Source organism: Chanos chanos, chromosome 16 (assembly GCF_902362185.1).
Source record: "Chanos chanos chromosome 16, fChaCha1.1, whole genome shotgun sequence".
Lineage (NCBI taxonomy): Eukaryota > Metazoa > Chordata > Actinopteri > Gonorynchiformes > Chanidae > Chanos > Chanos chanos.
In genome coordinates this window covers 14,879,114-14,891,613 of record NC_044510.1, presented here as the reverse complement: position 1 = coordinate 14,891,613, position 12,500 = coordinate 14,879,114, and the positions used below count along the sequence as shown (strand labels likewise).

Genomic DNA, 12,500 nt, shown 5'->3' with positions numbered 1-12,500 from the left:
AACACACCCTGTTTTAATTACATAAAGAGCGTTAGCTCAGGGGTTTCGTCGGCAGTATGCTGTGCTGTGGGACACGTGGACTGGATTTGAACAACACTGCTCTCTGCTAGACTGGAGCTAAGCTCCGCCCTCTACGCTGCTCTGATCCAATAGATTTGCCTTTTTTTGTATCCGCAAAATTCAGGCAGCAGAGGTATTTTTAGATTATACCTCTGACCTCTGGCCTCTTACCTTTTGACTTCAAGCTGCATCCTTTTTTGTAGTCCATAAGACAACATATAAAAGTATCTCTGGTGCAGCATACACTGTTATAACACACGGGGTGGACAAAATACTGAAAACACCAAAACATATGTTAACATCAGTTTACTGATTGGACTACTTGGATCTCCTCTTGGAACGGTGTTATAAAAGTTCTCGACGGTCTGTTGGGATCCTGGATTGTTTTTCAAGTATAAGACCTTCCGCTTCTTTGAAGAATGACAGAGGCAGAAATGGAGTCCGCGCTCCAGAACGTTCCATAAAAATTTTAATGATGTTTATATGTGGAGACAAAGTGCCGGTGAGCCTGGAGTCCATTTGGCTTCATTCCCTCCTCCGTTTGTGAAATCACAAAATCACTCTGACGTCCATACAATGGGATGCCTTCAGTGTTGTCACCACAGGGTGCAAGGTATCACCCAAAGGTTCTTCATTTTGATTGGCTGTCATGCTAACCTGGAGAACAGTCATTGGACCCACTGGTATCCACTAAGTAAAAGCTGCTCTCTCCATAATAAGAACCATTAGCTACACAGCTGGTGACAGAGTGTGTGGGTTTAAGGCTTCCATTGTTTGTTTCTTCGTATTTTCCCTCAAACAGGAACTTTTCCACCTGTTGGTAAAAGACTAAAAGACAACCCATCAGGCTCTATTACTTTCTCCCATGACATGGTGGGGGTGCGGGTTTTGTGCTTATTGCACCTTTCGTTTGTACCAGGGTAGACTGGATGACATGGGGGGTGGGGGGGCGGGTTTTGTGCTTATTGCACCTTTCGTTTGTACCAGGGTAGACTGGATGACATGGAGGGTGGGGGATGCGGGTTTTGTGCTTATTGCACCTTTTCGTGAATAGCGGTGTAGACTGGATGCATTTGCCGGGTGAGCTGTCTTTCCAAAACGTTATCCAAAGTCGGGGACAGGCGGCGTTCAGTACGCAGAAACGGAGAAGTAATCCAGGAACAGGGAGGCTAGCAAGAAAAGCTGACAGGAACAGAAGAGACCAACAGGGACCTCAGGGCCATTAAAACCTGATTAACCACTGCTCGGCACACTCCTGATGACGCGAGAGTTTGGAAGGAACATAGAAAAGCTAAGCTCTGTGTGTACACAGGAGGACGGCGGGAAATGAAGCCAGAGACAGGTGTCTATGATGAGTAGGCGATGAGCTCACTAGCGACTGAGCCGGCAATCCCGGCAGGCAGTCTGATCGTTCAGACAAGAAAGAGGTGTTTCTGTGGCCTTGTTTACGAATATATATTGGTATATCTGTGATTATATCCTGTTTATATTGGTTTCATGGAGGTTTGGTTGATTCTGGGTCACTGAGGTGCACCTTTGATTGTGTGGTGATTTTTCAGGCCTGTTGGTTCATGGGGTTTTTTTTTGTTGTTGTTGGTTGCAGTAGTAATGCTGTCTGGTGTCCGTCTAGTCCTGTGATCAGCTCAGAATTTGATTTGGAAAAGCTGTTTCTTTATTCCGATGTGTGTCTTTCTGTTTTGGCACATACTGTCAGGATTTCCACGTGTCAAATGTTTTTACAGGTTTCATCACCAAAGTCTGTTTCAGCATCAAACACTGTTAGATAGATATATCATGTTTCTTCAGATACTCTCAGATCAATGTGCTTGTCTTGTGGTCAGATTGTTATATATATATTTATTTATTTATTCTTTTTTTTTTTTTTTTTTTTGGCTGACATATATAGTTATAGTCAGTTACATAATTAATCTGTGTGTGTGATTGTGTTTATAAGTGACTTTAAAAGTCAAGTCCTGTTTTCATATGTTGTGTTTTCCTCTGTGTTGTCCACCCCATGTACATTTTGCTGCAGTAGTTCTTTCAGATTCTTTCCTTTCCAGTTACTATTATTCTTCCAACCAAACACAAAACGTACCCATGCTATCGCACAGATTCCTGAAAAGTGAAATATTTCATGTCAGATATTTCAAAAGTATTTGGAGAATATCTTATTCATTTTTTTTTCGAAAACAACAATGGTTTGCTCAAAGCCACTAGTATAATTGTTCTTGTTTCTGTCACGAGGTTCCAAAGGACAGAATTTTTTTTTTTTTTTTTTTTTTAATTAATGACTTATGATATATCCAAAAACCCTCAGAAGAACATTGACGGAGTCTTAACTCCCAAACTGGTTTCCAGTTGGACCTGTAGTTTCCAGTTGGCCCTATAGTTGCTCATTTCTCTGTAGATGGGTACATTCTGTTTTGTTTTTCCTTTTTCTCCCCATCTTCTGTTTCTCAAAATTCATCATTCGTTCCATAATCTGTCATTCTTTCCAGTCGTTTAATCTGACTGTAATACTGTAATGATTGCATCACTGTAAACAACATGTCTGTTCAAGACAGTGGCTTAATCCCCCTTTAGCTGGGTAGTGCTCTGTGTCTGTGTAATCCTAGGAGTGTCTGACTCTGGAATTTTCTTTTCTCCTGTTTGTGTACACAGTTACCAGTCTCATATCCGCGCCTCCCAGTCTGATGTCCGCGGCTCCCAGTCTGATGTCCGCGGCTCCCAGTCTGATGTCCGCGGCTCCCAGTCTGATGTCGGTGCGGCAGCGGCACTGTGAGGCCACGCTGGGCTCTCAGAGGTTGGTAGAGGGTTGCCCCCCGTCGTCGGGACAGGGGGAGGGGAGCGGTCCTTGCGCCCCCGCCCGCCCCTACGTGCGCCAGGCCCGCAGTCACTCCATCGGCCACGTCGACTTTCTGCCCGCGCCTTCTCTCTCTCCTTCCCTCTCTCATCCCTCCATCATTTATACCACGCCCGCTCCCTCTCCTCTTCCTCCTCCTCCTCCTCCTCCTCCTCTTCCTCAGCAGTCGCTCTCGTCGTCTGGCTCTCGTTTCGCTGCTCTCCTCTATCGTTCCTCCTGCGTGCAGTCTGTGGAGGCTGTTTCTGGGCTCCCCCCGACTGGCTTCACCGCAGCGCGTTCTCAGAGAGCAGCCAGCATCGGGTACCTCCCCCCCCCCCCCCACCCCCCCCACCCCCAGCATGTGTTTGTCCGTGTTTACGGAGCTCTTTCTCACACAGAGCTGAGCTGAAAGCGTAGGGAAACCTACTCATCTCTCTCTCTCTCTCGTATGCTCCCAACTATACCAGCGTAAAGTAAACAACGCTTATGGCCACTCCAGTTTCACCTCCCAAACTACGCTCCTGCCACCTGCCTAAAGCTGCTCCAGTAGATTAGTCATCCTTTATGCTGCTAATAGAGAAAGATTTCTATTGCTGTTCGACTCTCCCTGTTACTGCTGACATGAAAACGCCCTCTGCATGCTTTGAGTGGTGATGTGACTTCCGTTACACTGCTGCCAATGTGGTAAACAGGAGACCTCTAACACACAGACAGGCGTAACCAGGATACCTAATTACATAATTACGCAGGAAGGCATCAATCAAACAACAATAGTACTTCGTGATCAAGACTTCATGATCAATCCCTCTCTCTCTCTCTCTCTCTCTCTCTCTGCAGGGATCTGAATCTTTCAGACTCTGACTCATCCTTGCCTCTGACTCAGAGCTGTGACTCCCAGCGCTTGTCCTCCGCCGCGCCATCGAAGTCCCTGCTGGGTCGGGCCAACGGCGGAGGTTTGGGCAGCAGTCCGGCGCCGCTGCGGAAGACCCACGGCATGGAAAAATGCGCCAGCCTCGGAGACATCGATAATCCGTCGATTGGTCTCAGTCCGTCCGAATCCACGCGCTCCCTCAGCCCCACCTCCACCTCCACGTCTCCGTCCCCCGAACCAGACGGCTCCTGCGCCCACGGCGGCTCCGCCCGCATCCCGCAGCCCTCGAGTCGAAAGAGCCCCCCGGACGACGACAGCGGCTCCACGGGGGACGACAACGAAAACTCCAGCGCCGGTCGCAAGAGACACACCTTCACCAGGATCTTCAGGAAACACAAGAAGTGACAGCAGGACGTGTTTTCTGGGTACACCCCCTCACCGCGAAGACCTTCGATATTCACCGCACGAAAAAACGCTTTTTACACACATTTGGCAAGATGCTCTGAACGCGCAGGAGGATAAAGGCTAACGCGAAAGATACGGCTTCGCCAAGACTTACAGAAAGCCAATGAGGTAATACAGGTTTCTGAGGAAATACAGTCAGTCATAACGATAAAGTCAGATATGCCATATTTATGAATCAGTCCATCATCGGAATAACAAAGGACATTTACGAACCATAACCACCACTGGACTAACTGAGGTACCTCCGTCATCCGACGAAGAACAGTTCACCACATCCACGTTGTTCTTTTGGGTTTCACCTCCGACAAAACGCATGTAATCAGACGGTCTATGTGTCTAATCTCCTCCAGACCTCCTCCAGTACAAAATCACCAAGTACCAGTCAACAGATACCTAGCCATACCTCTAAAGCCAAGATGTGTACTGTGTTTAATTTGCTGAAAAATATAGATGTGTATATAAATATATATTTGCTCCCCTCTAAATGACTTCCCAAGAGGGCTTTTTGGTACTTAATGTTTTTTTCTAGGTGTTTTAGGGGGACACCTCCCATAAGAGTTTTAATATAGAGATATACTTTATTTGTTTATCAGAGTGATTGTGATTTTTATTATTATTATTATTTTGGTGCAGGGAGATGGGTAAGGGGAATAAGTGTGATTTCACTGAAAGATAATGTTTATTCCATAGAGATGCAGACCTCTTATTCTCTGTTCCTTTCTGTCTGGTTGTGATTGGATTTATATGGAACGTTATTATGAGTAGTATTAGGCTTGTTCTTTAAAGCCAAAGGTTTACAGCCTATTTAATGAACCCTTCAATTAATCATCGCATCAGATTCGCCTTCATCATCACAGGCTGTTGGTTTTTGGTGGCAGCACATTCAAAACAGGGCCAGCCCTAACGCGCTATCGCGACGATTAATTAGCGTAGTAAACATAACGATGTTGTCTCTAATCAAATGAGTCCTGTCAAGTCAGCGTGTTGTGAGTCGGTAGACTGTTGTCAGTGGTTTGTATCTCTTTTACCCTGCGCGCACGCCGGCAGCGACAACAAGCGACGAAGCGGCCGGAAGTCATTCGTTTCCAATGGTCAGTGGGCCACACTGAGCGACATGGCGCGACGAGTCGGCAAAAAAAGTAGAGCAACATTGAGCTTCATGCAAATGAGCGGCGACATAGTCAAGCGACAGCCAATCATACGGCAGATGTGTTCTTCTTATATTCTTTCCCTGTGAACGTTTTTTAAACTTTAGTTCCGACATTAGCATTTTAGTTCTCATAGGCGACATGCTACTTTGCGGTCCATGGTGGAACTGTAGTGTTTGAAGCAAGATCACACTATTTATAGGAAAATAAATTCCCTCCAAAACATATTATTCCGCGGGAATGCACCTGTTTTGTGGGTTCACGCATATATAGGGCGATATATTAATAAGCCTTCAAGAAAATACAAATATAGAACTCCACGATGAATCTAGCAAAGACGATGTAAACAGAAGAGTGACTCTTCAACTAATTTTTGTCTCCCCGGAAGAAATAAGAAAAAAAATTATTTTTGTTACATTTACTTCACACCAAGGAACATATAAAAAATAAATAACAGCTCAGTCATTAATTTTACGATATAATAAGAGGCCTTTTATGTATGGTTTTCACTATATTGCCTTTGTCCCTAAGCCGGACTTTGGACTTTCAACCCTGCTTTATGTTGAATTTAATATTGAAATAATGTTCAGTTCAAATACAAATTAGACTATATAGTGTCTGTTATAATGATATATATTATGTAACGTAATATTTCCTCACATTTTCTTGTATTTTTCATAAAAAGATCCCGTGTCCCTTGGAATCACTGTCACTGTATAAAATGGAAGTCTGGGGTCAGGTTTTAGGTTTTAGGGTTTGTATACTGGTAACTATAGCAACAGCCACTCAACAGGGGAACACGTGGCTTGAGAAACGAATGACCTCCATAGGGGGTCATAAAAAGAGGAAAAATCAAGGTAAATATGAGTTAAATTGAGAGTATGTTTATTGGGTGTCATTTCCAAACAGCTCATATTTCATATGAACATAAAAACAACCGGACCAGTTTCATTTAGTATTGTGTATTTTGTGTATATTTGATGCTAACTCTAAATCTGACATAAGCAGGTTAACGTATCGTGAGACTTTAAAATAAAAATGATAAAATGAACTTCACCGAGGTCACAAAGCGTCATTTCCGCAACAGGAAATGATGATTTCCTCTGAATGTTAGAGTTATTATTTAACAAAATCATCACAGCCACTGTCAGGATGTGTTTCTACAGAATGGAGAAATGAACCATAGCAATGCATTTTAATTAAAAAAAAAAAAAGTTGGATTCTAAATGCTAAAATTTTCCTGACCGAAATGGACTATGGTTGAAGAATACTAACCCTAACCCTAAATAAATATAAATGTGATATATATATATTAGTATACCTTTTTTTTTTAAAGAAAATTGATGCATCTGTCAGTACATTTGTAGCCCACTTCCCCAAAACCCCGCTAGCAACGCCCACATTGTAGCTTGTAGCTGCGTGCAAGCGACAGGTCGCTGCCGGTGGGAGCGCACCACTAAGCAAACTGATGGACCAAACGGTCAAAGCCCTGTCATCAGTCACATACTTTGTTATTCCTTTATGAGTGTGCTCGTCAGATTGGCTTCTCGCATTTAGCTCATACCTGCTCATCTAAAATGTCTCCCTCTTTCTTTTTTTAAGGATGGAGTTGAGCGGTCTTCACAGTCGCACCTTGCAGACAACACTCCATTAAAATGCTTTGTTCATTTAACAATTAGTTGTACCTCTCAGCAATGCGATGCAATGCCGTCGTGTCCTGTTCCGGTGGTCAGTGGAGGGGGGGGGGGGGGGGGGGGGCAAATTTAAACATTTCTCCTGTAAGAGAACTAAAAGCACATTGACAGGGACCACAATGTGTAGGACTCAAATGGGGAACAAATTCTCTTGCGACAGTTCCTGAGGAAGCAGAGACAAACATCGTACTTTTCTAAACGGTTATAAATTACGTTTATAAAATCGAGTTGTGACAATAATATTGATTATAGGGTTTTTTTGTTGTTGTTTTTTTTCTGAAGGAAGAAGGGTTTAATTCATTGTGCCTTTTAAGTTAAATGATGTCATTTGCATGTCTTTTGTGTATTTATTGGAAATGTATGTTTGAATCAGACGTCTTGGCTAGCACGCCTGCGTGCTTAGTGCAGGTGACTGAAATCAGTTTTCACAAACGTAAGCTCTGTGCGGTGACCAATTTTGAATGTGCGTACATTAATATGCCACAGTTATCCTGATAAGTCACCTTTTTTTTGGAATGCTTTTCCCACACTACCTGAGTTTCCATGATGATTCATATTCAAATTCCGGTTTCGTTAAGACGGGTGACATTTTGCATAAGCATTCCTCGTGTTTGTGTTTCTATATCTGTTCGTTTTCCTGCTTACTGTTATTTGCGTACAAACGTTTGTGGAGTGAAACTTGTCGATGCATGCCTCTCATACAGTAATGAATGGACTTGCCGACCCCTTTTGTATTCCTACTATGGGCCTGGCTTTCCTTTAGATGGAATTCTAGTTTTTACCGCATTCTTGTGCAAAAAAAGACATAAACTATTTGAAACGAAAACGATTCCGTTTAATTCACTAAAACCACAGGCTTCTAAGTCATTCATGCTCAAACATACACTCTCTGTGCTTTGTTCATTTCCACGGGTCGGAGGGATTTCTTTTTTTAACAATTTATTTTTAATCTGCTATATTTGGCATGACCTGGTAGCTTGTATGTCCAGAAACTCAATATTGCGATAAAAGAGATTGCTTCTGGACTTGCTCATTGCAGTTTTAAGAACCAACAGAGCTCAAGATATCCATTTAACTCAGAGTTTCCAAAGAACATTCACAAAGCTCAGTTTAGCTTTGTTGTCATGGAGTTATACAAACACCTCTCTCTCTCTCTCTCTCTCTCGCTCTCTCTCTCTCTCTCTCTCTCCCTTGCTTCTCACTGTAATGTATCTTTTTTTTTCAGAGTGAAACAATATCTACACAGAATGCTCTTGGGAATAGGTTTCCCCTCCAGCTGAAATGCTCTGGTATTAGAGAAATCCAAATCTGATCAGCCATTTTAAATACATTCCATTCCATTTTTTTTTCCTTCTTCTTCTTCTTCTCCTCTTCTGGGACTGTTGACTCATGCTTGCCACGTGGTGCGCCCATTAAAAACTGCTCAATTGAGAGTTAGAGCCCTTTGACTGAATGGCAAAAAAACCTGCACTACGCAGAGAAAGGACTTCAGTTGTCCAGTTGTTTACCTAGGTTCTTTTTCTTTCTTTCTTTCTTTCTTTCTTTCTTTCTTTCTTTCTCCCTATAGCTTTGCTTCTCATGCACCCCCTGAACTTCAGTCAGTAACAAAAAAAGAGAAACTATCTGTACAGAAATAGGTGAGTGCCAGTACCAAGTACAGAATGTTGACAAAACGGCGTCCAGAAAGGATGATAATCCATTTGCCGTACAAAAATAGACGGCAGTCAGAGTTTCCATTTTGAGCTCAGTGTTTGTGATTGAGTCTTACTCACTGATCTGAATGGTGCTTCGTAGGAAACATCGTCCAACGACCGAGATTTCGACCCAAAACCGGTCTGTGTTCTGTTTGCAGTATCAAATCAAAATGTCATAGCCTTGGGATTAGTTTATGTGAATATTTTAAGAAAACATCTGTAAGACACACAGTTGTTGGAACAGTGTTCCTGCACAGTGTCTAAGTTTACTCATAGACTCATATACACACGCAATGTGTAATCCTTTCAAAAAAGACTTACCCATGGCTGTAACCTAACCAGACGTCTGTTGTTAACCGAAGGCTGTTTGACATTTATCTGTTGTGTTGTTTGAAATCTCGCTATTTTTATTCCAGTAAAAAGGCTTCTTCTGCAGGTTTCTTTCCTTGGTGCTGAACTATCTCTGATTGGTTAAGGAAGAAACAGAGACATAACAAACTGTACGGTCGGTCCGTTTAACGGGACCGCGTTTATGAACTAAAAGAAGGCTGTGGGGTTCTGTTCTACCTCAAAGAACATCGCAGATCAAAATCATAAGGTGAACCACCAGAGAATGTGACTGTTCACGTCTTTCTCGTGCAGTTTTAAACCTGGATTATGCTTGTCTGTTTTATAGCACTGTAGATAATATCTGTGTCATAGACAAACCTCTGTATACTTTCCAAGGCCTTCGTGGCTCGTCTGCGTTGTATGTGTGTGCGCGCGTGTGTGTATTGTGTTGTTACATTCCTGCACACAAGGTGGCAGCATAAAGTAAATACCAATCAGTTGTCCCTCCAAATCCCTCCCCTAATTCACCAGTCATCCAGTCAATGTTAATTCAGCTCAGAGAACCAGCAGGGCTGCACTATCAGCAAGTGCCCATAACAAACACAGTGGTTTACTTCTGCATACATTTTTTTTTTTAGACATGGAAGATTCTGAAGTATAAACCAGGCTTTATTCACATGGGACAGAAGATTCCAGACGTTTTGTTTTTTTTTAAGGACAACGTCCGACACTACAAACATCGACAAGGATATAACCAATAACATGAGATTTGCAACATGTTCAAAACCAGTATTAAGTTAATAATAAAAAAAAGACATTTGTTTGGCATGTCCTGTTGAACAGCGTGCCTTTGTAAAACAGAATTTTATTTTAAAAAATTGTCCTTCAAAGATATGCACCCCACTCTCAAGGGAGCCAGTGAGCCACAGAGACAGGCCGAGGCTAAAGTCTGCAGTTCATCCCCCAGCCACTAGGGGGTAGTGTGAGCGTCAAGCGTCGGTTCCTGTCTCCCAAGCCATAGCAGTGAAGTCGACCTCAGTGAGGTTGACGGTGTATGGAGCCTCCACTCTTTCCGATTCCACATGTTGGTCCTGCCCTCCACTGCTGTTGATGTTGTTCACCCGCCAGGAGTTCAGTGGCCTGATGGCTTTCTTAAAGCGCTAAGAGGAAGAGACCAAAAACAGATATTAGCGTTTCCTGTATGGAGATGGCTGTGACTATAGACTTTGAACGCCCTCATTTGCATGGGACCTCTCTTGCCGAAAGGAATTGAAAACCAAGTGAATGATCCGAAACCAAAGACTAGCCCTCAAATAGTCACTCTTGCTTGGCCCTAAACAGCTACATGATGCTTTGGTTTTTAAATGGCAGTTTACAGGTGTGGTCCCTAGTTGTCTCTCCTAGCATATTCCCTTAATGTCTCCAATCATACTGGGTTGAATTCCCATTAGCTATTGTCATCAGAATAAGAATAATCTCTTAAGGGACCTTGCCAAATTTAATTACAGTTCATTCATTGTTAGCGGTAGCCACGTAATTTGAAACCACACAAAGTTAACAATGCTGTTCGTCTCACTGGCTCATAGCGAGGGCCAATCGTAGTGATCTTATTGTAAACACTCCACTGCCCTGTTTTTTAGACAAGAGCCGCAGCTAAAACATCAGCTTTAATGTATCAGGAGGGAGACTGTTCGAGTAGTATTTGATTGGGGTTGACTTTATACTGCCACCTTGTGTACAGGAGTACAACAGCATGGTTGACCTTGTCTAGAAACCCAGCCATACTTACATCTTTGAGAGTACCAGACTCTTTACTGATAGCCACAATGGCCCAGATGGGTATCTGCAGGCAGCAGAAAGCACCCATACACACACCCAGTGCCTTGCCCCAGAATGGGAAAACATATTTCCCATACGTGAGTGGGGTCCTGTACATCTCTATAAATATATAGGTCAGGATGAACTAGAAGGAGAAACAGAGAGAGAGAAAGCAGGTATGAGTGGAGAAATACAAAACTCAGAACACAGTTAGACCTGTGAGGGAAAAGTGGTCTGAAGATGAAGTCGGATCTACAAGCATTTTGTCGAGTTAATCCAGAACATTCTGACATTAAAACCACTGACAGAGTGCAGTTGAAAAAAAAAAACCCAACAACAGTTTTCCCATTGTACTTTCGTTGAAAATCAGAATAAAAACTCAGGTGGGGGAAAAAAACCAATCAGACGTCGTGATATGCTGGTCTGTATGCCCCTGGCCAGGCGTAGCAGCCGGCATGTGAGAGTGAGAGAAGGAGAGGGCAAATCTGCATCAGTGGGATAGAGTGTCAGCCTCTCCACAGGGAGTCTGAATTATTCACTACCTTAAGGGAACATACACACACACTCACACACACTCACACACAGAGTGTTTATTACATCCCAAGGGGGCTCAGCGGATCTTATGTTCGTTGTCTGAAAGGTCAAGCCGATGTTTGGTTCAGGGTTAAGTTCAGAGATCCCCTCCTGGTCAGGGACCTGTTTGTCCTGCTTCAGTAACGATCTAAACCAGGACTGCTCAGGGTCCTTTGAGGATCGGGTACTGCAGATTAACACCCCCCCTAGTTCCTAACCAAGGAGACAGGTGTGAGGAGAATGTGGCCAATCAGCTACACTAATTGTTCAGTTAACTCTCCGAGATGGGGGGGGGGGGGGGGCAGGACTGATACTGGATTTTAGGGCTGAAGTGGAACAACTCAAACTGGAACCATTAATCTGACTTCCTCCCACGTCATCACTTCCAACAAAAGGAGGTTAAGTTTCAACTCCATTTTTTTCTCCATTTTCCATTAATCGATCCAAACCCAACAAAAGAGTCTGACTTTGGATGAAATCTTAATGAACACTCACCAGTAAGAGGAAAGGGGTGCAGAATGCCCAACAATATTTAAAGTAGGTTAGGACTTTGGTGCACCAGGCCGGACAACGACAGATCATGTCCACAATGTCCTGACAAAACTGGTTCACTCCTGCACACACAATTAACACACACAACCGCACACGTTTGTTAACACACAGGATTACGAGGACTTTACAGTAATAACGGACATTGTTACAGACATATTCACCAGAAATTCATTTTTCAGTACCAAGATTTCAAGATTAAAGTACTTCATTTACTCGTGGGTCGTGAGTTTGTTTGCGGGCTTTGTGCCACAGATGGAGTCGAGGTTTTTCGAGCTGGTCGCAATGACAACAAGACCATGAAACACGTGAGAGAAAGAGACGGGGGGGGGGGGGGGGGGGGTGGAGGAAGCGTACCATAGAAAAAAGAAATGCCCAGACACATAAAGAGGGTGATGATGATGAGTCCGAAACTAGTGCTGAAGGAGTCGATGAGTGTGAACCAGTATATTCCTC

At 43.4% G+C, this 12,500-nt stretch overlaps 2 protein-coding genes across 2 annotated transcripts in view; one reads left to right on the top strand and one right to left on the bottom strand.

Annotated features, from left to right (window-relative positions):
- Window positions 1-4,643, top strand: part of stim1b (stromal interaction molecule 1b) — a 24,066-nt gene extending 19,423 nt beyond the window's left edge. The window contains exons 11-12 of the mRNA XM_030793598.1: window positions 2,806-2,863; window positions 3,740-4,643. Of these exons, the coding sequence (XP_030649458.1) occupies window positions 2,806-2,863; window positions 3,740-4,178 (497 nt within the window). The 3' untranslated portion in view covers window positions 4,179-4,643. The remainder of the gene's footprint in view (window positions 1-2,805; window positions 2,864-3,739) is intronic.
- Window positions 4,644-10,093: 5,450 nt separating this feature from the next.
- slc6a7 (solute carrier family 6 member 7) overlaps window positions 10,094-12,500 on the bottom strand; it is a 16,018-nt gene continuing 13,611 nt past the window's right edge. The window contains exons 12-15 of the mRNA XM_030793284.1: window positions 12,402-12,500; window positions 11,991-12,109; window positions 10,894-11,067; window positions 10,094-10,264 (exon numbers count right to left, since the gene is read on the bottom strand). The exon at window positions 12,402-12,500 is cut by the window's right edge and continues 1 nt beyond it. Coding sequence (XP_030649144.1) covers window positions 10,094-10,264; window positions 10,894-11,067; window positions 11,991-12,109; window positions 12,402-12,500 — 563 coding nt within the window. The remainder of the gene's footprint in view (window positions 10,265-10,893; window positions 11,068-11,990; window positions 12,110-12,401) is intronic.